This window comes from Symphalangus syndactylus, chromosome 2 (assembly GCF_028878055.3).
Source record: "Symphalangus syndactylus isolate Jambi chromosome 2, NHGRI_mSymSyn1-v2.1_pri, whole genome shotgun sequence".
In the NCBI taxonomy this organism is placed as follows: Eukaryota; Metazoa; Chordata; class Mammalia; order Primates; family Hylobatidae; genus Symphalangus; species Symphalangus syndactylus.
Genome location: NC_072424.2, coordinates 137927307 through 137951222, shown reverse-complemented (window position 1 = coordinate 137951222; position 23916 = coordinate 137927307). Strand labels below are relative to the sequence as shown.

The following is a 23916-nucleotide window of genomic DNA, read 5'->3' as shown; positions in this document are numbered from 1 at the left end:
TATAAAAAATTAGCTTCCCCTGAAGCTTTTACAGTCTTTTCTTTGTATCTGCTCTCCTGGTATTTCATAAGTGGGTGGGTCTTGTCATCATTAACTGTGCTGGGCACATAGCATGCCCCTTCCATCTGTAGATGCCTGTCTTTTAGCTTTGTGTAAGTTTTTTGACTTTAATCAAATATTGTGAAAGAACCATTTTTGGAAAGTAGGAGGAAGGTGTCAGAGAGCTCCATCTTCATCTACTATTGCAGGAAGTCAACAGGTGAGCTATAGGATGGTAATTTAAAATAGAGGTAAATTCCAGAAGAAATAGCTAAAAGAACTAAAAATGGTAATCTATTAGGGTGATCATTGCTACCTGTTTGTTACAGTTACATGATTTTTTTTTTCCTGAGATCTAGTCTCGCTCTGTCACCCAGGCTGGAGTGCAGTGACGCCATCTCGGCTCACTGCAACCTCCGCCTCCCAAGTTCAAGCAATTCTCCTGCCTCAGCCTCCTGAGTAGCTGCGATTACAGGTGCGCGCCACCATGCCTGGCTAATTTTTGTATTTTTAGTAGAGACGGGGTTTCACCATGTTGCCCAGGCTGGTCTAGAACTCCTGACCTCAAGTGATCCACCCACCTTAGCCTCCCAAAATGTTGGGATTACAAGTATGAGCCACCACATCTGGCCATATTTACAAGATTTTACAATGTACAACACTGGTAACATTTGGGAAAAAAAAAATCTCAGGCACTATTCCACGTCATCCTCGGGTAGTACCTGCATCCCTCAAAATCCACCATCTGAATTTTTGCTCTTGGTTTCAACTTCTGTTTCTTTTTTTAAAAGTCCTTATTACCTCGTCAGTGTGTTAAGGGATTTAAACAGCTCCCATTCCTGATGTTCTGAACATCATGAAACCGAGGTTTCCTGGAGAATCTTCCTCTCTGGTTTTAGAGTCAAACACCAAAGCCCTGTAAACAGTGCTTTTCCCACTCACAGAAGTCCAACTCTAAACATTCAACACAGACAGGATCCCAGCCTGGGCTGGTTCCTCGAACCCACACAGAAGACCAGCTGCCATGTCAGGAGGCAGAATTCATCTCATGGCAGCTGTAGCCTCTCAATGACAGAGAATGCAGGGAAAGTTCACTTCTGGGTTTTATCTTTTATAAAAATTCACATTTTGCTTCTTTCAGGAAGAACTTCCAGTTTTAATCCTTTCATTTTGTAATGACCTCACCGAAACACCATAAACATTCAAAAGCTGAAAATACAAGTGAAATTTCAACCAAAAGCCTCTTTCCCTGACTGTGCAGCTAAGGATCCCTAAGTACATAGACCTGAACAGCGCAGGACAAAGCTGGTTTTTGCTGAGCTCATGTCCATTGTTAAGGGTGGGCGGGGGGGGTGCTGATTTAAGATGTAAAATGTGTGATCTTCATTCCCCCATGACCCCTACCACTGTCGTCTGCTGACTCTACAGTCCCTTTTTCAGGACATGAAGGAAACAATTACATGGTAAGAATTAATGTTCCCCCGATCTTAAAGTCTCAGGACAGAGAATGAAAAGCTTATGGAAAATGGTGGGCCAGGCCGGGCATGACGGCTCACGCTTGTAATGCCAGCACTTTGGGAGGCTGAGGCAGGCAGATTATCTGAGGTCAGGAGCTCAAGACCAGCCTGGCCAACACGGTGAAACCCCATCTCTACTAAAAATACAAAAATTAGCAGGGCACAACGATGCATGCCTGTAATCCCAGCTACTTGGGAGGCTGAGGCAGGAGAATCGTCTGAACCAGGAGGCAGAGGTTGCAGTGAGCCGAGACTGCACCACTACACTCCAGCCTGGGTGACAGAGCAAGACTCCTTCTCAAAAAAATAAAATATAAAAATAAAAATAAATAAAATGGTGGGCGGGTGACATAACAAGAAAATAAACCCAAGAGGAAAGCAACTGACAACATGTTATTCGTGGCGAAGTATAAAACGGCTGTGGGACACAAGACAACCAATGGGGGTGCCACCTTCCTTCAGAGCAGGAACTGCTGCCTCTGTTCTCACGCTGATTCTCAAAATCTGCAGAGTAAGCTTTTCATTCATTCAAACAAACGGAAAAATACTGCACTCAAATCAAAGTGAAACTTTACCAAACAATCATTTGTATTAGGACACAAAAGATGTTCCAGGATTACAAAGAGGAGGCACCACCAGTACCTGCCTCCCAGGAGCTAAGGAGAGGGAGGCCGCAATGGGAACGGGGTGGAGGGACAGAGCCGGGGTGCCCTGACTGGACCCTATTCGGGGCATGGTACACACAAAGGAAACAACGGTACTGCTACTGGGGGTGGTGGGAGGTGACGCAGCCATGGACCAAAAATCAGTGGCAGGATGCTGACATGCACCGGAGCGGGGCACTGACTATGTGGGGTCCGCTTCTATCATTTTCTCTATTTTTTGGTGCATGTTCTGAATATTTCACAAGAAAACATTGGGGAAAAAACACACATACACATTCTCAAGGGAGGATGTGGGGTACAAGTGCTAAGCTTCCGGTTGTCATACTCACCCCAGAGGACACACGGCTGAGGTGTACCAAGAGAAGAGGTACTGGCAGTCGGCAGTCTCGTGACTGAACTCGGGGATCCCGTCCTCCACCAGAGGGTCACAGTGGAAGAAGATGGTGGAAGAAACAGACTTGGTCTTATCCTTTCCGCACTTAGAGGAAGAGGCAAACACGACATCAAGATCGCCATCTGTCAAACGGGAAGGGCACACGTGGCACGTCACCATCATTTTTCACGAGCTCCTTACGGTCTAAAAAGTTTGCAAAGACTTAAAATCAGGTAGAAGAGACTTCATCCCATGTCCCACATGCACTCTGTTCACAGCTTACGAGGCCACTCGATGCACACTGATAGAGCCCTGCCCTTAGTCAGCGTGCAGTAAATAATTTTTGTTTTGTTTTAACCACAAGTATTTATTGACGGACCGAAGACACAATTTTAATGGAATTTTAAGGCACAACCGTGGATTAAAACAGTCTGCTGTACAGCCAAAAAAAGGGAAAAGCTATAATTTTAGGAACTTTAAATATGCAAATCAAGGAGCCTCTGAAGTATCTAACAGATCAGTATCAGATATTCTTCCCTTTCTATATAATTCCTATATTACATCACTCGATCACAAAGTCCAACTGATACTTCATAAAGAATTCCTCATTCATGTATATTTGAGCCATCCAACCTGACTACTCCCCTGTTCTCCACCCTTTTCCAACGCTTTGCAGTGTATTTTTTAGCAATCCTCTTCCTAAAGAATTATGTACACATCTTCAATAGTTTTCCAAAGCAAGGAAACAGGCAAGCAAGCAGTGAGTCAAGAAAGTCAGCCAACAGCAGATACGTGAATGAACAGACTCACAGAGATATACATTAGGATGGCAATAGCCTGATTCACTGAAGTCTAAACTAAGCTGACTTCGGCAGAAAAGTTGCTGTGACTTGCTCAAAGACTTGGAATGCCACCTGAGGTTGTGCTACTAGTGCCAGACCTCTTGTTTCTAAGGGATTAGCAGTGTTCTACACAAGGAGCTGGGAAACCAATGTAACCAGGGAGCTAATGATACAAGTCAATGCTTTGGACTTGTATTAGGAGCGGACTATGGCTTCTAGCATTAACATTTGCCAAGTGTAAAATTCATAAAGAATTTTGTGCAAAACTTCAAGACACAGAGAACAATCTTCAAATATTTTGGACTAGGATATGTTAGGCACTTCCGTCACACTAATCTTTCTAACTTGGAAACATAAAGTGAAAAGCATTCCAGTGCACATAACACTGAGGCATAAACCATGCAGCAGAGGTGTGAATGCAGAGGCTTCACAGGGTGCGCGGCCTCCTTGTTCAAAAAGCCATGAGAAAGTCCCCAAGCGGACTGTCTGAGCAGCCATTCTGGTGGTAATGGTGTCCCAAGACTAAGCAAATCTGCAGGCATATTGCTATTTTTTGAATAGTCAACACTGCACTAACAAGGGATGCCCCATAGGTACAAAGTTGAGAATCAGAGGCCAGAGGTAGAGTGACGTGGGCAAGCAACCTAGAAGACTTGACTCCACACCTCTCACCAAGGCCACCTTTCAAGAATATCTCCACCCAGCAGCCCTTTGATGACAGAGGAGAGTGCAGAGGATGATCTCATACTCCTGAGAGAAGTGTTGGTTACCAAAAAGCTCCTGGAGAGGCAACATTCCAGAGGGCCTTTTTTTTTTTTTTGAGACGGAGTCTCGCTCTGTTGCCCAGGCTGGAGTGCAGTGGCGTGATCTCGGATGACTGCAAGCTCTGCCTCCCAGGTTCACACCATTCTCCTGCCTCAGCCTCCCAAGTAGCTGGGACTACAGGCACCCGCCACCATGCCCAGGTTTACTAAAAATTTTTTGTATTTTTAGTAAAGACGGGGTTTCACCGTGTTAGCCAGGATGGTCTCGATCTCCTGACCTCGTGATCCGCCCGCCTCAGCCTCCCACAGTGCTGGGATTACAGGCGTGAGCCACCGCGCCCAGCCCCAGAGGGCCTTTTAATAATGAAGGTAGATAAAAACTGCCAGACCACCGAACTATCGAGCCAAGTCAGAAATACAATACCAGGCATAGCTTGGGGTGCCAAGCAGAACAGAGGAGATTCTGAGGCTTCACAAAAAGCAGAAAGACTGCATGACTCGGTGAACAGTATGATGAATGTACACAGAAGTGGGAAGCAAAGGACATATAAAAAGGATGGAGAAGCATGCTGGCAGACTCGCCAGAGGGAAGGCAGCAGGTGCAGTCTACATCCAGTGAAAGAGCTTTGCTGGTTTGTTCCTCGGCAGGATTCCCTATCTTCCTTTCTCAGACTGGATGGATGTGTGGCATTTAGCAGCAGAACAGAGGAAGATCATATTTATAAATGAAGAACTGGTGAATGGATACTGAGAAGAAATAGACTGGGTGTACCATTCTGTAACGCCCTGCTTATAGACCAAAAGCAGGTTTGTGTTGACAGAACATATTTGGGGTTGTCATGCAACAGCAGTAGTACTTCGGGAGAAGGGGAATGATGGGGTGGAGGCAGGGCTGGTGGACAGGAGGACTGTCAAGTTCCATTTCTTAAATACTAGACCGCAAGGAATAGTTCACTGTCTGTCCTTTGGTGAAGAAATCGGATGCTCATTTTCTGTTCTACATCCACCTTCTCCAAAACCTTAGCAAAGTCTGTGATAAAGATATGGCACTGTCTCCATGCTGATCAGCCTCCTGAATGGTCCTGTCTGCGATACTGCCCAGCTGCTCATCTGAGATATTTACTTGGACCATCATGCACCGCACCCTTAACAGCTCATCACGAGAGATCTTGTTATCTTTATCCAAATCATATAGTCGAAAAGGAAACTGCAGTTTGTTGCTTTGGCTGTTTAGGGGTTCAGGTCCATTCACATCTTTGCTCTTTTCACTACCCTCAATGGTTCGGAAATGAGCCAGAGTTTGCAGGAATCCACGGAAGTTTACCTGGTCCTCTCCCTCTGGAAGGAAGGCATTGATAATCCAGTCCCCCACTGGGTTGATGGCAAGTTCTGGAATCCCCTGGAAATCGTCTTGTTCTCTCCTTTGTCCAGGTTGCTGAACCGGCTGTACAGGCATGTGATTTGACTGTGGGAAAGGCCAGTCTCCTTCTTGATCTCCTCAAGCTCTTCGTCGTGCAGTAAGGTGGAGGCCTGAGACCCCATCACTGTGCCAGGAGCTCCTCCAGGAACGGTGGTGCCAGAAGCAATGGCAACAGGAGGGAAGGCAAGAATTTAACCTTGCCCAAAAAGAGGACTGGCCTTGGTCCTTGGCTAATGACAGGATACGGAGCAGGGGCTGGCCATGCAGTACCTGAGCGATCAACCGACCAATCCTGCCCGTGTCAGAGCCCCGGGAAAAACTCTGGACACTAAGGCTAGGGGGAGCACCTCCAGCTGGTGATACTCCATGTGCACTGCCACACGTGGGTGCTGGGAACACGACACATCTGATTCCACGGGAGAGCTGGTGGAACTCTGCATTCGATTCCCTCCTGGACTCTGCCCTGTGTGCATCTCGGTTGATTTTAACCTATATCCTTTTGCTGCAGTAAATCATAACTGTGAGTGTAACCGCTTCCAGGGAGCTCTGTGAGTTACGGTGAAAGGGCAAATCTGAAGTTGGCTTGGGAATCCCTTCAGTGTGCCGCTGCTGTCAGAAGTGAGGAACCCTTGTGTGGACTCCTTGCATGAACTCTGCTGCTCCCAACCTTTGTCATTGGCTGAAAATCTTTGTGGCTGGTGCTGCTGGGTGCCAGGAATGCAGAGGCGAGAGTGCAGGGTATGAGACGGACATGTCCGCACACAGATGGGGCCCAGAGACAGGCGGTGCAGCTCCGCTCGGGGAGGGCCCCACATTCTCGCTTGGGAGTAGCTGAAGCAGGGGCTGCTGAATGGACTGTTCCACAGGGCTGGTGTGAGGGAGCAAACCGCTGAGAGACAGCTGCTGCCCTCCCAAAGGAATGGCAAGCCTCAGGAAGAGACAGAAACTTCATTTCTTCATGAAAGACGAAAAGACGTCTTAAAACTAAAGCTACTTCCTGGGGCTGGTGAATGAAGAAAGTGAAAAGGTCTGAAAGGGATTTTATTTACCAAGAATGACTAAATGCGCATGCACAAGCACTCTGAAAGCTGGGGATCCTCAAAGGTCTGCTAGACATACCATTTGTGAACGTGGAGGTCTTATGTGTAACCAGACAAGTGGCCAGTGCTGCGTGATGGAGCGTGAAGACTCCTGCAGACACACCAGCGGTGTCACCCTGCTATGAGAAGGTGGGCCTTCCCAGGAGGGGCACTGGAGGTAGGTATGGAATCCTGCAGAAACACCAGGCGGCATCACCCTGCTATGAGAAGGTGGGCCTTCCCAGAAGGGGCACTACAGGTAGGTTTGGAAGGATGAGGAAGGTGGGCCGAGGCACTCCAGCACCAAGAGCAGCATGTGTAAACCCACCAGGTTATCGGGTGACTTTGGGAGCTGGTGAATAACCTGATGGCTGAGGCATGTGTGGGAGCAGCAGTTTGCAAGGCTGCCCTGGTACGCGGGAGCCTCTCAGACATCTTTAAGCTGTGTCAGAGAGCCTGGACTTCCCTTCTCTGCGTGATAGGGCCCCTGAAGGCTTTTGAAACAATCCTTCCTTCCTTCCTTTAATCAACATCTACGGAGCACTGGGAAAGAGGACAGCAAGAGAAGGCACAACCTGTGACATGCAACATCTGATTCTGAATGACTGAAGGATTCACCAAAGCGTGAGGAAGGCAGAGAACAGAGAAACACAGAGTGCTAGCTCCGTGCTGTGGAGTTATGCAAGTGAACGAGGCTGATCAACTTTCCCATCATCAACTCGCCCAGAATGCAGAACATTCACTTTCCCAGTTCTATTCAGGGGCCACAGGTGCTATGGGCAGATGTACCAGGGTGCTGTCTACGATCTGTAATCAGGAGCAGCGATGCTGACCCAGCTTCCCTCCATCAGGCGCTGCCGTCGTGGAGATGCACTCAGCACCAGGGCACGGAGCGCCTGCTCCTTCTCAGCTATCACTACTCTCCCACCCCAGGGAACCCGACTGGCAGCTCTTTGACATCAGAGCAGGCTAGGGTTTTCTTTAAACACACTTCATTTTTTTTTTTAAAGATTTATTACATCCACACATGGTTCAAAAATCAAATTATGAAAGGTATATAGTTAAGACTAGCTGTCCAAAACAAAAGCAGCCTTTCAGGATTATTCGAGGGAACAAAGGGCAACACCCTTATTAGTGCCAGTTTAAAATCTTCCTTCACACCCTGGACTCTGCCCTATGTGTGTCCTGGTTGATTTTAACCTACATCCTAACACTTAGGCCAGTTTCCTTTCATCCTTCTTACAAACATAAAATCTCTTAACCTTCTCTAATATTATTTGGCATTCCAAAATAAGGAAGTGTCATGGTTAAAACCAAATCAAAGGCAATTCTGACTGTGCACAGCTCAGCCTCCACCCAACCTCAGAACCACTGGATCAGACCAGGTTTTAGTTTTTTTGTACATTTACTTGTTAACTAAGACACAATTTGCCTACAGTGAAATGCTCAGGTCTGACATGTATCGCTCGATCCATTGTGAAGAAATTCATAACAAAGTAAAGAATTAGACCATGGTTTTTGTTTTAAAAGTGGTCCAAGATTTCAACTGAAGGGAGTTAGTTGAAAATTTTAATCCTCTTCCTTGGAGGAAGTTAAATGTGGAACTTTGCGGGAAGCCACGGATTACCTTGAAGGTAGTACTTGGTCTTGTCAGAAGTTCCGACTTTCCGACTGAAGTGCTGATCGTTGGGCTTCACCTGGCATATGTTGGCTCCAGAGCATGCCGGGTTTCTGGAGCTCGTGATGGAGGAAAGCTGGATCTCATACAGGTAGTTGTCCCCATTGGTCCTCATGTCCCCAGAGGCTCTGAACAGCCTGAAGAGACAGAAAAGATCACAGTGACATGGAAGTCCTTCAAGAAGGCATTCATGACATAAACCCTCAGTCCTCAGAATCACTGCAGGGCCCCAGGATGCTTCCTTTCCTAGGGAAAGGAAGCCTGGACATGCTAGGGCGGCACGTCTGTGACCCCACAGATATTCTGAGGACACCAGTTTCCCTCTCAAGAGGCTTTCTCCCCAACCAGTTCTGCCCTCTGAGTGCTAATCCACCTTCCTCGGGCGCCGTATCCAGCACCACACGGCCCTCGCCCTGTCTGGGCACCTCGCCCACTGGCCCCTAAGAGCAGCCCCAGTAACACTGCTTAGAAACTTACTTTCTAAACACTGGTAAGCCCAGAAGATTCCTGCTCAAACGTGTCAGAAGGCTGCGGCTTCAACCCCTGAGATTATCATGAAGTGAGGGAGAAGGATGGGGGATTTATTTTTACACTCATGAGAATTCACCATCTTTGGTGTTAAAACTTAATGGTTGAGTAATGCTTTTCCTCAGTTTAAGCAAAAGATGATGATGACTCCAGCAACAGTAACTAAAACACAGACTTATTTATCCTGCAGTGCTCCCCGATAGGGAAAGAGTGGCATTGCTGGTTTAATTTTGAATGCATTTCACAGCTCAAAAGGAAAACGTTTTACTTACTTAAAATAAATATCTCCGAGGCTGAAGCTCTTGCCATTTATAGGGTTGGTGATGGTCCCATTCACCATCTGCACCTCCTGAGGCTTCACAGCGCAGGCAGCCCGGGAGTCCCAGCTGAAGTAGTAAGTGCAGCTGTCGATATCAAACCTAGGAGGAAGGAAGCACAGACTACAGTCACCTCCCCAGACGGACACAAGGGAGGACTGCAGAACAATAAACGCTGCGGAGCCCTTGAAGCAGCTCACTGGCTTTCAGTCAAAGTGCTGCGAGACTTCGGTTGGGTCCCGAGGCCCCCACTCCCCGGGCTGTGCAGGCCAAGGCAGAACTTCCCGACTCAACACTGACGGCAGCTCGGAGCGAGGGTGGTTATTTTACTCACTTCTTTTCATCACCACAATGGACAGGGAAGATGACTGTGGTGCACACATCAGTGATGTGACAAAGCAGGCAAGCATTCAATATAACTTTGTTAAAATTTGTAAACCATGCAACATTTAAAACCTGGAAAAATTTGCTCCTAGATTTTTCGATTTTTAGATTTTTGTTTAAGCTTCTCGGACTCATACATTCATAAATCCTTTGGCAATTTCTGAGTCGCCCCTTTTCCAAACTCAGCGTCTGGAAGGAATCAGTTCTGTTCACAAACAGCAGCTCACATGCACCCTCTGTTGGCCAAGCTCTCCCTGGCACCAGATGCAATGTGGCCTGGAAAACTTGAATATAATCCAAGCACATCCCAGGTCCAGATGCAGGTCCCAGCTGCTCGAGGGTCCCAGCCAGGTTGCTTGAACACCTTGGGTGGGACAAATCCACGCCCCTTTGTTTCTACTATGACATTCAGAGGGAGGCCAGTTAAATACTGCTCAGCCAGTGCTGAACCTAGTTCAAGAGAAAAGCTAGCCCAGAGAAGCTGCACTGGTCTTCTAACAGTGTCTCAGCACTGTGTCCGGAGGTCTTCCCTGCCTGGAGCAGCCCCGCCCAATACAGCACAATCAGCGGCTCTGGCCCTGAGCTCCTAAGACACAGCCAAAACCTGCCCATGAAAACCCAAAGGAGGAATTCCCTCCAGTGTGCTCACTGCACAGTCCCGCTCTGAGCCCCCAGTCTCCTGACCTCTTGAATGCAGGTCTGCCCACCGTCTTTGTACAGGTCAATTCTATCACGGAGGATGCGGTCTTATTTCCACCACACGGATAACCCTTGGAGTACGTGACAACAACTTTGTCACCTGAAACACACAAACGATTGAACTGACATTATTTCTAGCGCATTATAAAAAGCCTCAGGCAGATGCGGTGGCCCACGCCTGTCAATTCCAACACTGTGGGAGGCCGAAGCAGGCGGATCACTTAAGGTCAGGAGTTCGAGACCAGCCTGACCAACACTGTGAAAGCCCAGCTCTACTAAAAATACAAAAATTATTCAGGCACGGTGGCAGGTGCTTGTAATCCCAGCTACTTGGGAGGCGGAGGCAGGAGAATCGCTTGAACCCAGGAGGCAGAGGTTGCAGTGAGCCAAGATCGAGACTGCGCCATTGCACTCCAGCCTGGGCAACAACAGCAAAACTCCATGTCAAAAACAAAATCAAAAAACAAACGAAGCTTCAATGTTAGGAATAAAAATCTGGTTTAAAGGCCAGGAAAAAATAAATTTTTGGCTCCCTAAAGGTTTATCGACCTGTTCTTGCATTCTCATGCTCAGGGGTGGTCACTTGGCCCACTGCACAACTGCCACATCCCAAGACCTGGGGTCAAACCCAAACCCTCCTACGCCTGCATTTTGTGGCCCTGGGTTGCTGAGCTTCTGAGCCTTGAGGGCCTTACCTGCAGAACAGGACACTGTCCAAAGTGGGCAGGTTTCGGGCATGTATAGAAAGTGCCCAACAAACTCATGTGAACAGTGGGACCCCAGGTAATGGCAGCCTTCATTATTGCTCCAATTGTGTAAACTCTCTGTATCATATTAGTGCTTTCCTGACATGTACCCTCATGTGAGCCTCCCAGTAATAACAGAGCAGGGAATGGAAAAAGTAAAAAGCCAGAAACAGAGACCAACTGTGGTCTTCTAGGGTTTTCTAGCTTTAAGTCGAGCACTGTCTGAAAGTGACCCATTGAAAGAAAAACCTGAGCCCTCGAACCTGCAGGGTCTGGGAGAAAAATGAATACATGCTTTAAGCTGCAGGTATCACTGGGGCGGCGTGGCGGCCAGGTTCCAACTCTCAAGCCACCGCCGAGAGGCTGCTCGTGGCTGCCCAGGGGGCTGTTCTGGGAACGGTCTGGGCCCAGCCTGGCTGCATGGACAGAAGATGACTCCAGGGCATGGCGTGGGGTGTCCAGGGGAAGCAGGTGCCTTCCACCCTGACCACACACACACACAGATCCTTCCAGGCAGAGGCACATGGTGGAGGCAACATGGGCACAGTGCTCACTTCCCGAGTACTTTCCACAGGACACAGGCTGAGTACTGGGGGCTGCTGGATGGTGAGGTGGGAGGTGGGACTCTAGGCTCTCAGCCCTGCCCCAAATTCAAAGCTGCTCCAGCTGGATTGGTTTTAAATATTGGGCTTCTGTGTAAAATTTTGGAAGAAAGAATTCCACTGTTTTACAGAAAATTTTTAAAACTTCTGGCATCTGAGATCAAACAAGCAGACTTTAATAGTGTACACAGCACATACTGATTGGGCAGGAGGCTCAACCTCCACACCTCAGCGGCCCAGCCTGTGAAACGGATGACGACGCTGCCCCATGGAGCGGATGGGGATTAAACATACATTAAGCACAGCTGCTTGAGACATGTTGGTTCCGGAAACAAAAAGTCTACCTCCCATCCCCACGGGGGTCCATTCCCTAAGTGGACAATGGGGGCATCGTGGTTGTCCTTAAATGCTGTCTTGTTGGCACCAAAGATTAAGAGCTCATTTGGTGTCAGACACCAGATTATTTCTCGTTCCAGTCAGCAGGTGCTCAGGATGCCAAATGCCAGTCCCAGAAGAAAGCATGAGCTCTTCCTGCCAGGCGAGGCCTGCCTTGCAAAATGGTGCTCCCCAAATGGAGGTGGCCTGCAGGTCACTGCTAAGAAGTCAGATGATCCAGTTCCATGTCACTCCCTGTGTTCACTACTCTCTTCTGCTCCTTCTGCCTCAAACTTTTAGGGAAGTCTTAAGTGTTTTAGTCATTTCAGTTGGCTGAAATTGAGGAAAGACTAGTCGAATATCCATATATACTGCAAGATTACAGGGGAAAGAGCAACCCTCCACGACCTTCCCTCCTTCCCCCTCCTGGGGCAGTGTGGGAGTGGCAGCAATAACTGACCTCTAAAGCAGTTAAGAACCTCCCGGGGAGGGCGGATCTCAGGCTGGTGGTCTGGGTGCCACTTCCCGTATGGCAGCTCTCCCTCCACCTACCAACCTGCAGAGTCTGCGTGTGATTTTTATCAAGGGTGGCAGTAGTTTTCTCGGAATTCTCTTTCTCCATTTCAACATCTCAAGCTAACCTGAAGTAGCCCTGTGGTTGAATCAGGACAACTTGGGAAACCCCACTCCAGCCTAACAGGCAAAGGTGAATATTTTCCTTTACTGGTCCCTCCAACAAATCCTAATTGCTCTTAAGCTAAGAAACCTCTATTTTCATCCTTTAAATAATGAAAGAAAACAACTGTCACTCACCAACCAACTACAATATCAATTTCCCATTAAAAAGCATCGTTATCATTTTCAAAATTGTTAAGACATTTTACAAAGATGTACCCCTGAACTACCTGTATCAAGTCCTCATGCAACTGTCTGGCTTTCCTAAATAAACACGTGTGTCTATGCCAATTTAGGCACTTGATCTACAGCTAGAACATGAACTTCAGAAGAACTCTGAACATTCTGAGACTTCCTCCTGGATAGACGCACTTTCCCAAGATGGCCCAACCCCTCTAAACACACAGACTAGGACCTGCAGTCTCACATAATACAAGCAGCACTTATTTTAATGTTCCAGGAGAGCCAAAATGCCTGTGAGACAGTGACAGGCAATCATATCTGGAGGTTTCCACCAAAGCATATGCTCACTCTCCTTGCCATCCTGAGAACACCCTCACCTTCCCGGTTCAGATGCTGCTCCTCGAACCAGGGACCAGGACCCACAGGCCTTACCTATGACACCCAGCTTCTGCGTGTGAACGAGTCCCAGGACCTGGACGTCACCAGTTGTGGTCCTTCTGCAAATGCTGGCCCTTTCAGAGCAGCCCAGGGGCCCTTTATATATTTTCTGGCACAGATTTATATAGTACCTAGAAAATGACACAAAGGGGTGGGAAAAAGACATGCAAGTGACGTCTCTGCCCTGACACAGGAGGGCTCTTCACTTTACTTTCAGACAAAGGTTCTGATAACTAAGGGCTCCATGCCATCACTGAATGTAGCACTAAAATAGCTTTTCCAATTAAAAAAAAAAAAGGGCAAAAGGAAGTCTTCAATGAAGAAGGGAGCTTACCAACCAGGCATACTCGGAGTGGAATATGCACACCTGCGGCCACCCTGGACACAGCGTGGTACAGTAGAAAGAAGGGCTCTGGGGCTGGGAGAGGCAGTGGCTAGAATCCTGGCAAGTTTCCCACCTTACTTAGAGCCACTTAAACCCTCTGAGTCCATGCCCCTGCTCCTCAGTGACATCTTGCAGGAGTGCCTGGCCAAGAGGGCGCTCCCCACGCAGAGTGGTCAGGACCATGGGCTGACCCCAGCCAGCAAAGCCTAAGGAGCTCCTGCCAAAGACTCGAGAAAACCCACACGCCTCCCACAACCTGAGCTACACACACACGCAAATCGAACCCAGCCTAAGTCAGTCAGCCCAGGTTCTTCTGGCTCCAGAGGTTCCGTTTCCGGTCACCAAAGCTCCTGCCCCCACTCTGACCTCAGAACCACCCTCTGTGCCAGGACTGACACTGCGGGCTGCTTCCAGGAACAGTCACAACTCAACCACCATCAGCCTCACATGGGCATGACATTCCCATCTTGAGAACCCCAAAGAGCCACCATCGTCAAGCAGTCTGAAGTTCGCCTGCTGAGGGTGTGGCACCACGGGTGGATGGGAAGGCACTCACGAGACTCCGTCGTGGACCAGGGACCAGGACCCGGTGAGAGAGGAGAGCAGCCGCAGGTCGTAGGTTTTGTGTTTCTGGATGAATTTGCACTCCATCTTCTTTGGAGGGCAGACAACTTTTGTTTTCCACTCAAATGTCACATCACACCCACGCACTTCACTGAAGACTTGTGGCCTCCCAATGTCCTCATCTTCATCACACTTAAATATGATGCTGGACGTCCGGTAGCTGTTTGCTGGGGAGCAGAGGCGGGAGAACGTCAGACCAAGGCCTGCACCAGGGCGTGTTCCTGCAGGCTTTCCCCATGCTGCCTCAGGAGCACCTGCAGACTCCATCCACCATCTGGCAACGCCCCACGTGCTGCCCTGGCCACATCTCATGTTGATTCACTCATGTGTCTCCTGACTCCAAATAGACCCAGCTCCTTGGCACACAGCCTTTCATCGTACTTGTTAATAACCCCACAGCCCTAGGTAATTCCTCAGACAGGTATTCAATATTTGACCAATCTACTAATGATCACAAAAAAAATTAAGATAGCCAGGCACGGTGGCTCTTGCCTGTAATCCCAGCACTCTGGGAGGCCGAGGTGGGTGGATCATGAGGTCAGCAGCTGGAGACCAGCCTGACCAACATGGCGAAATGCTATCTCTACCAAAAATACAAAAAAATTAGCTAGGTGAGGTGGCGGGCCCCTGTAATCCCAGCTACTTGGGAGGCTGAGGCAGGAGAATCACTTGAAACCAGAAGGTGGAGCTTGCAGTGAGCCAAGATTGCACCACTGCACTCTAGTCTGGGCAATAAGAGCAAAACTCCGTCTCAAAAAAAAAAAATTTTAAGATAATAATACAATACCTACAAGTACTTGAAAAAACAAGTGTGATTCAGAAAATAGGGAATAATGTTTTGTCAAAATCAGCCTCAAAACAAAGCTATAGTAATCCTTTGTAAATTTAACACCTTTGGTTCCTTAAACATCTCATTTTGGTCCTTGGACTGTTGCGGGAAGTCAGGGACCCCGAACGGAGGGACCTGCTGAAGCCGTGACAGAAGAACATAAATTGTGAAGATTTCATGGACATTTATCACTTCCCCAATCAATATTATAATTTCCTATGCCTGTCTTTACTTTAATCTCTTAATCCCATCATCTTCGTAAGCTGAGGATGTATGTCGCCTCAGGACCCTGTGATGATTGCGTTAACTGCACAAATTGTTCGTAAAGCATGTGTGTTTGAACAATATGAAATCTGGGCACCTTAAGAACAGGATAACAGCGATTTTCAGGGAACAAGGGAGATAACCTTAAAGTCTGGCTGACTGTGGGCCAGGCAGGACAGAGCCATATTTCTCTTATTACCGAAAACGGGTATGAGAAACATTGCTGAATCCTTTCCCTAGTAAGGAATATTAATAATTAACAGCCCTGGGAAAAGAACGCATTCCCCAGGGGGAAGGCAGGGAGGCCTCTTAAATGGCCGCTCTGGGGGTGTCTGCCTTATGCAGTTGCAGATAAGGGATGAAACACGCTCTGGCCACCTGCAGCGCCCTCAAGCTTGCTAGGATTAGGAAATTCCAGCCTGGCGAATTCTAGTCAGACCGGTTCTCTGCTCTTGAACCCTGTTAAAATGTTTATCAATGACAATGAGTGCACAGCAGGACATGGAAGTTCATCAGTGATTCTAGTTTTGCCCTGACCTTGTAATCCCTCCCTGACCTTCTGCCTTGTGATCTTTTGTTGCCCTTGAAGCATATGATCTCCACGACCCACACCCTATTCATATACTCCCTCCCCTTTGAAAATTGCTAATAAAAACTTGCTGGTTTTGCGGCTCAGGGGGCATCACAGAACCTGCCGACATGTGATTTCTCCCCCAGACACCCAGCTTTAAAATTTCTCTCTTTTGTACTCTTTCCCCTTATTTCTCAGACCGGCCAACACTTAGGGAAATAGAAAAGAACCTACATTGAAAAATTGGGGGCTGGTTCCCCCGATGCTGGACATTTATGAAAATTAGTAATTTTTCTTTTTTTTTTTTTGAGACGGAGTCTCGCTCTGTCGTCCAGGCTGGAGTGCAGTGGTGCGATCTCGGCTCACTGCAAGCTCCGCCTCCTGGGTTCACACCATTCTCCTGCCTCAGCCTCCCCAGTAGCTGGGACTACAGGTGCCTGCCACCACGCCCGGCTAATTTTTTTTTTGTATTTTTAGCAGAGACGGGGTTTCACCATGCTAGCCAGGATGGTCTCAATCTCCTGACCTCGTGATCCACCCACCTCAGCCTCCCAAAGTGCTGGGATTACAGGCGTGAGCCACTGTGCCTGGCTGAAAATTAGTAATTTTTCATGCATTTCTCTCATCTCACGGTCCGTAGACACAAGTCACAGCAGTTGGCTCCTCTCATGAAACTTCCTGAGCACTGCAGGGACGAGGCACTGGGTGTGGCTCACCAAGAAACCTCCATCCCCACCTGGGCTGCCACATGGCAGAAAGTCAATAAATGAGTCGCCTGGTTTACCAGAATCCTCACTAGCTTCAGAATCCTGAAGACCCATGGCAGGCATTCATTTTGCTGAGGCATAATCTGAACCACCAGGGCTAAAACCTGGTATGTGGACACAAGGCCCTCCGACTAGTGAGTGGGCCTAGCCAGCCACCCAGCACAGCATTTCAGGGCAGCTCTACTGCAGTCTGTAGATACGGTTACCCAGCAATCCCATAGAGCAATTCAAATGTTTCTCTGTGGGAAACAGCCCGAGTAAGAAAATATTTTATGCAAGAGAATTCCTGCCATTGACTGGGGCATCCACAGAGGTCTCAGTGTGAATCGAGCCTTGAGAGTATCAAGGCCCCAGGCCATATGGCGACACGGAGCTGTCCTACTCACAGTGTCTGCAGAAGCCCCACTCGTGGTCTCTGTCGTAGTCCGCAGTCGTGCTACACCACAGCTTCGCCCTGCTCTCTATGATGCACTCCTCGTAGCTCTTCCCATTGAATATGAAGGGGAAGACACAGGGGACGCCTTCATCAGTTTCTGGAAAGACGAAGAACATTACCAGTGTGGCAGCTGTGCTTGCCAGGCACAATCACCTAAGAATGCAGCAGGAGTCCCTAAGGAAACTGCCCATCCTAAAGCACCTACGTGACAACCGGCATTCACCTGCCAAAACTCACCAGGCAACTGAGAGAACACAGCGTGATTCACACACAAGCATTCACACCAGGGGTGTACAGAGGAACAGCTCACATTCATGCCCAAGTGTTACAGCACTCATAGGACGGTGGAGCTCCACTCCTCAGCTTCTTTCTGCTGCTATGTCTAATCCCTAGTTGACTATGAGCTTGAAGTTTACCTCATTGCAAATATTTACCTGGAGGGCAACGATCACCATTCACATAACTTAAAATGACAGCTTCATCCTGGTGCCTGTAATCCAGTTTCATTGATTGCAGCCGTCCAAAGGATGCCCCCTTGGTGCCCGAGAGCAGACAGACTCCTCCATCCTTACAGCCTCCTTGTTCTGGCCTGGCTGCAACAGTGCACACCCCAATGCTGTAGGTGCGCGAGTCTCGAGTCACCTGGATAAACACCATGCATGACCATCAGTAGAGTGGCAGCACCCAGGTCTCAAAGTGAAGAGAGAACCATTATTGCAGCTGGTGCTGGAGGCAGGTTCATGCAGAAGAGCAAAGGCTCCTCTGTGTGCATCAGAGTCACGCAATCGCCTTGGCCCTAGGTTTTCCCTGGGGGGCCTCCCCCAACCCCTAGGCCCAGCTTGCTTGCTCCCCCTGCTCCCTGCTGGGGGCCTCAGCCACCCCCGCCAGCCGGCCACTGCTCTGGCTGTCGTCTCCAGTCAGAGCCCAGTGGGAAGGGACCCAGCAGTGGGGCCTCAGGCTCACCCCACATCCCTCACCTGTGTAATAAGACACTGTGCAGGCCAAGTGAGTGAATGAGCAGAGCCGACGCTGCACACTGAAGCGTGGACCTGACTCTCCTGGCCCGCCCATCGCCCAGAAGGCTCACACCTGCTGCACCTGTCGGGAGGACCTGTACCTAGGCAGAGGGCTCCATCATAGGAGCCAGGGTGTTGGCACCTGGGCCCAAAACTCCAGGCTCATCACTCACCAGCCACCGTGCCACAGCAGGTGCTGGGGTTCTGTACCCCAGTCCAGGCACTGGCATGGTAACGTCTAGATATCTAGGCTTAGGGAGTCAGGGGCCCCCAGGCACCAGTGACCATGACACCACATCAGTAAGACCAACAGCCCACAGACCCAGCACAGGCCAGGGCTCTGGCATGGCGTGGAGGCACATGCCCAAGTGCCTCTCAATTCCAGGGCACCTCCTACCTCCCTCCACCCACAGCTACCACAATCAGCAAACGACTGCCTTGATCATCTTCAGCCAGGTTGGAGGAATTAAATCCCTGTAGATTTCAGCCACCCAGGGGCTGGCCCTGCCCCCATGGATACCTTACATTTATGTCTCCGGGCTGCCCCACCTGCTCTCTGTCTGATACAAAGGGTCCCACTACCCGCCTCATGAGGTTACTTCATCCTCAAAAAGCCTTAAGTGCAGAGCCATGAGGTACAACGCAAGTGTCAGTTGTGCTGAGTTGGCCACATAATCCAGGAACCTTCCTGAGACCTGGCATACCCTACGAGAGCCCCAGATGCTGCCCAGTGGCCACATACACCCTCTCAGCTCTCAGGTACCACATTATCCAAAACACTCCCGGCAGCCTCACAGCACCTGGCACCTGGTACACCTGCACCAGCAATGCCCAGGATGAACGCATTACCTTAAAGGTGCTCGTGGAAAGGCTGGACAAGTTGAAGCTGTAGAGGAGCTGCTCATCTGTCAGGGTACAGCCCTCCATCCTCACTTCATCAGGACAGACGATTGGAGTCTCCCATTCGAACACAAAGTCGCACTCGCTGGTCCTTAACAGCTTAGGCGTTCCCTGTTGCCAGGAAGAGCATGGGTCTTAAAAACCCCATGGCATAGGGATAGATAGCAGTGACACACCACGTCCCTACAGGGTCTGTGCATAACCCATAGCGGCCTCTCAGAGGGAAAGGATGCTAGACAACAGCTGCTGAAAGACCCAATGCCATCTTCAAGGCACAGACATCACCCCGCCCTTGCCCCCTACATATCCCGTGAGCTCCCTGGCTGAATCCAGGTCTTGTCTTCTACATAGAGAGAAGGCCTCAATGTTCTGTGCTACAGGTTCAAAGGAAGAAAGGGGGAGGGCTTAAATGTCATGAGAGAAGTCTGTGAAACTGAGACCCTGCCTCACAAGTGCTCCAATCTACTGTCTCTAGACACGGGAGACATTTATTCAAGGGGCAAGATGCCACATGGCCAGATATTCCATAGGCCAAGTATTCTAGAATCACTTTATTTATTCCCTCCCTCTTTCAACAGCAACAAAAAAAGATGAGGCAGCTCTCAGGAATTCCACTTGTAATTAATGTTAAGCATCTTTTTCCCTATGATTCAGTGGTAAAAGTACTTCCATTGAAAATGAAAACTGTTGGGGAAGAAAAATCTTCTAAAAATCTTTCTGTAACACTAGAACACACATTCAGCATAAGATGCTTCATTTCTAAAATCAAGTAAACACTAATCACCCTCAATGTGCAGCTGCTGAGAAGTAACTAATTCGATTTGTCACATTGGCAGCAGAGTCAAAGCAAGGCATAGTTCCACACTCTTTAGCTGGTGGTGTGAGATAACAGAGCATCACTCATGATGAGGCGGGTCTTAGAAGTGAAAACTGTGCTTTAAAGAACGAAGAACTTAATGCAGAAGCCCCCCTCAAGGCAAAGTCCACGTTGCCCCATGCTGTGTGCATCTACAGAGGTGCACACAGACACCCCTATATAAATATGCAAATATGCTTATGAACAGATGCAATAGGTGGACTGAATACAGCTCTGCGTTTCCTTACTAACTAGGACTGTCATTACACTCTAAGATTCATGAACACATCCAAGGTCTTTGAGGTGCTCTGGGCCCCTATGGAGTAGCCCCAAACAGCAGGACTGTTTTCTCCTCCTTCTCAAATATTGTCTCTCCTACTGGTCAGACGGCTGCCAGGTCACTTTCTGTCACTGTCAGCACACCCATGTCTAACAGTCCCTTTACAAACGTGCTCCAGGCCCAAACATCAGAAGGATATCTTTAACAGAATTACAAGACACCCAACAGATCCTAATCCATCACCTCAACTCCTAGGGGTCAGATAAGCCTTGGAATCCATCATCTTTATTAGGATTTTAAGAGGCAATTCTCACACCCCCAGATCCTGTGATCAAGCATATTAGTATTTTTGCAGCTAGATATAACAATATCCACATTAGATGGGACAAATCCACACTACAAATAGCCTCAGTTCATTCATGTCAAAAGAGCCCCAAGTTTTCAGAGCTTCACAGATTTCAGAAGCACAGACGAGAGGCTGTGGTGCTGTGTCCCTGGAGCAAAGAGCTGCTCCCCTGTGCAGAGCTGGGAACTGGCTCTGCCCCTGCAGAGCTACTCTGAATCCCTGTGGAATAGGTGCTGTAATCTACCAATTTATCTCACAGAGTAGGGGTCAAAAGAAAACGTCCTCAAAAACTCTTTATAACAATACCGAACTCATTATAATGGAAGCTGGTATTCTTTTTTTAATGCACATAAAATGGAAGTCAACACCTCCTTATAAGTAAAAGGTGCCACTTTGTTGTAGCTATTCTGATTCCAGGGGTCTTTTGTTACTTGTTAACTTCTGGGCTATGTCCTGAATGACTATAGCTGCCCAAGTGTCTTTCTGACTTCCCAGTTAGAATAAAATCAGTCATTGTTAAAGTAAAAACAAAAGTTATGACACTTTCATGCATCAGCAGTCAAAGCTGAATGTCATTTCTATACTTGTGTTCTATGTTTTTAAATTACAGCAAGTTTCTATATGCTGTTAACTAGGGGGGAGCTCACTCAGCCCTCAATTCGTGGTTTAAATTATTCAGACACACTACTAGCGTACCATCTTACCCAAGGCAGACATTTTGAATAAGAGTATCCTTGGACCTGATATGCACTTTCTGGTTGTCTAGCCTTGGCTCACTAATTCGCAGTTGAGCATCTAGATCGTCACAGGCCCACACTTACCATGCTCACGCCTCTCTTACAGTGAAACGCGATGAGCGAGGTGTAGTTGAAATGCTTGTCCGCTAAGCAAGGAGTACTGCTTTCAAAATTCAAGTAAATCTCATTCGCTACTGGATTGAGTATTGGTGGTCCTGCCACCCGGCCGATATCCTAAACAAAGAGCGAGGGCAAACAGTATTTCAGGAAATTAACCATTCCCAAGGTTAGTGGAATTAAGAATTGATACAGAATTGCAAAAACCAGACCTCGCAGGTTCTGAGAATGAGCGGCATCTAAAGAAACTGGGTTTATACCAACTCCAGTTAGAAGGCTTGACAGATGCTGTGTAACCTCCATATGTCGGTGGTTATCGTTTTGATCCTAACGTTAGTTCTAAGGTTGGTTCTATATCTAGGTATCTTCAATTTTCAAAGATCCTAAGCAACAGGAATCTCTCTCTCCAGTCACACTGAGGATACTACAGAGTCCTCCCATCAGCTGATGAGGGAAGCTCGGAACCTGAAAAACCTCCAAGGATGCTACACAGTCCTCCCACCACCTGACAGGGGAAGGCCGGGACCTCCATGCTGACCTGCCACCCTCACTGCCCAGTGCTGCCCTGGGACTGCCCACTGACGTGGCCCAGCAGTAACCACTGGCTATGTCCTTGGGAGAGGGGACAGGTGGTGTTCACTGTTCATTTTTATTGCTTAGCACAGCACCTGGCACACAGTGGCTGCCCAACAGATATTTTTGAGTGAATAAACAAATAAATAAAAGACCAGTCTGAGTATTATGAGAAAAAAAAAAACAACTTTTTTTATTTTTAAAAAGTAAATAAAGGTGAATGGCCAGGAACGGTGTATGTGATGAATGTGTGTATGCATGCGCGTGTGTGTGCATGTGGGTGTGAGTGTGTGTGTAAGCAGCTTCCCCGTGATTTTGTTCTCAGCTACAGTGCTCTTCATTCATCACTGTGGGGCACGTTCAGACCACGTGGCACCACACCTTCTCCAGTTAAAGAACTTTCTACATCTTTTAACATTTGACAATGGGTGGCCAGGCAATGATTCCCGATCGAGGATCCCCGTCTCGCTGTCAGAAAGGATGCTACCAAAGAGCTTCCTGGGGAGACTCAGCTTGTCCAGGCCTCCATCTCACACAGAGCTGGAGCTGTGCTAATTCACACTGTTGCCGATCTCCTTACACACTCCTGACATCTCCCCATATCACTGCCACATATAATGTCCATCTTTTTCAAGGACATCTAGATATTTTACAAGAGGACCCATCTTTAAAGCATAATAGATGATAGAGATAGAAATACAGACGACTTGTGAGATACATTCAAGTATTAAAACATACCAAGGATTTGACAAAATATGAAAATAACTCATGGAGACAATTTTTAAAGATCCAAATTTCTATTAAAACATGCTAGCAAGGCGGGCACTGTGGCTCACACCTGTAATCCCAGCACTTTAAGAGGATCACTTAAGGCCAGGAGCCTCAGGCCAGCCTGGCTGGGTGACACAGCAATACTCCCATCTCTACAAAATAACTTTTTAATGCATAAAACCAAAGCTTTCAAGGCAAAATATTTAGCTATTAGCAAATGTACTCTGGCCTTTAATTATAACTCCTTGCCAAAGAAACTGCTTGCATTTCAAAAGTGTTTTAACTACAGAAGACAAGGCATTTCACACAAAGAAAACAGGCTAGGCCAACGTGCTTTCCTGTCACTTTACCTAAAAACTTCTTGATTTGGGTCAACCCTGAGGCTCGTGACATGTAGAGTCCCTACACACATATTCATGTTATCTCCCATGCCTGGCTACCATCATCAGCGAACAGTTCAATGTGCAAACCTTTAATCTTCCAGTAGTGGACCCAGAACATACACAGTCCCACTTACCTTCTCCATTTTTTTATGCTTGAGCAACTCACCACTGAAGGCAAGAAACAATGCAAAGGTTATCACTAGAAGTCTTGCAAAAATTATCTCCACACTTGGATTTGTCATACTTACTATGGGGGGACCATCAATAGGAACTTTGCACACAGCGGCTCCAGCAGGACAAGGCACTCCATGCATGGGATTTAGTGGCTGACAAATATTGATGTAGAAATCAGGGTTGGTATCAGAGGCATCATCCTCACTCTCATCATAAGCCTCGTAACCACCAGTGCGATGAATGAGGGGAGACAAGTCAACAATAGAGCTTCCATTCCTCACGGAACATTCGGTCTGTTAAGTAGGAAAGACTGCTTTGAGTCTACAAAAAAATTTTCCTAATCACCACTAGGTCATCCATAAGAATTTAAAAGCTGAATAACAACAAAAAAAAGTAAAAAAGTGTCAAAATGCTTCATTACATAGCACTGGGCACTTCCAGTCAACTTTATTATTGGGGTGATCAGGAGTGGACAGTTCAGCTGGGCATCTACTAGTGGGCAAGTGAACCTGATGAAGGGGCCCGGGTGCAGCCGGGCACTGGACATGCACTTCTCCCGTGCC

The 23916-nt window shown here is 48.0% G+C and overlaps 1 protein-coding gene and 1 pseudogene across 2 annotated transcripts in view; both read right to left on the bottom strand.

Moving 5' to 3' along the window:
• Positions 1-23916, bottom strand: part of IGF2R (insulin like growth factor 2 receptor) — a 136897-nt gene that overhangs the window by 7228 nt on the left and 105753 nt on the right. The window contains exons 35-45 of one of the 2 annotated variants that reach the window (XM_055268728.2): positions 23428-23646; positions 21420-21569; positions 19066-19227; positions 17635-17842; positions 17151-17297; positions 14266-14500; positions 13319-13455; positions 10291-10405; positions 9178-9324; positions 8327-8514; positions 2551-2737 (exon numbers count right to left, since the gene is read on the bottom strand). In XM_055268728.2, coding sequence (XP_055124703.2) covers positions 2551-2737; positions 8327-8514; positions 9178-9324; positions 10291-10405; positions 13319-13455; positions 14266-14500; positions 17151-17297; positions 17635-17842; positions 19066-19227; positions 21420-21569; positions 23428-23646 — 1895 coding nt within the window. Of the gene's footprint in view, positions 1-2550; positions 2738-8326; positions 8515-9177; positions 9325-10290; positions 10406-11808; positions 12362-13318; positions 13456-14265; positions 14501-17150; positions 17298-17634; positions 17843-19065; positions 19228-21419; positions 21570-23427; positions 23647-23916 lie in introns of those variants that run through there. The other variant, XM_063623223.1, reaches the window with a different exon arrangement.
• Positions 4295-8313, bottom strand: LOC129476187 (calcineurin B homologous protein 1-like; annotated as a pseudogene).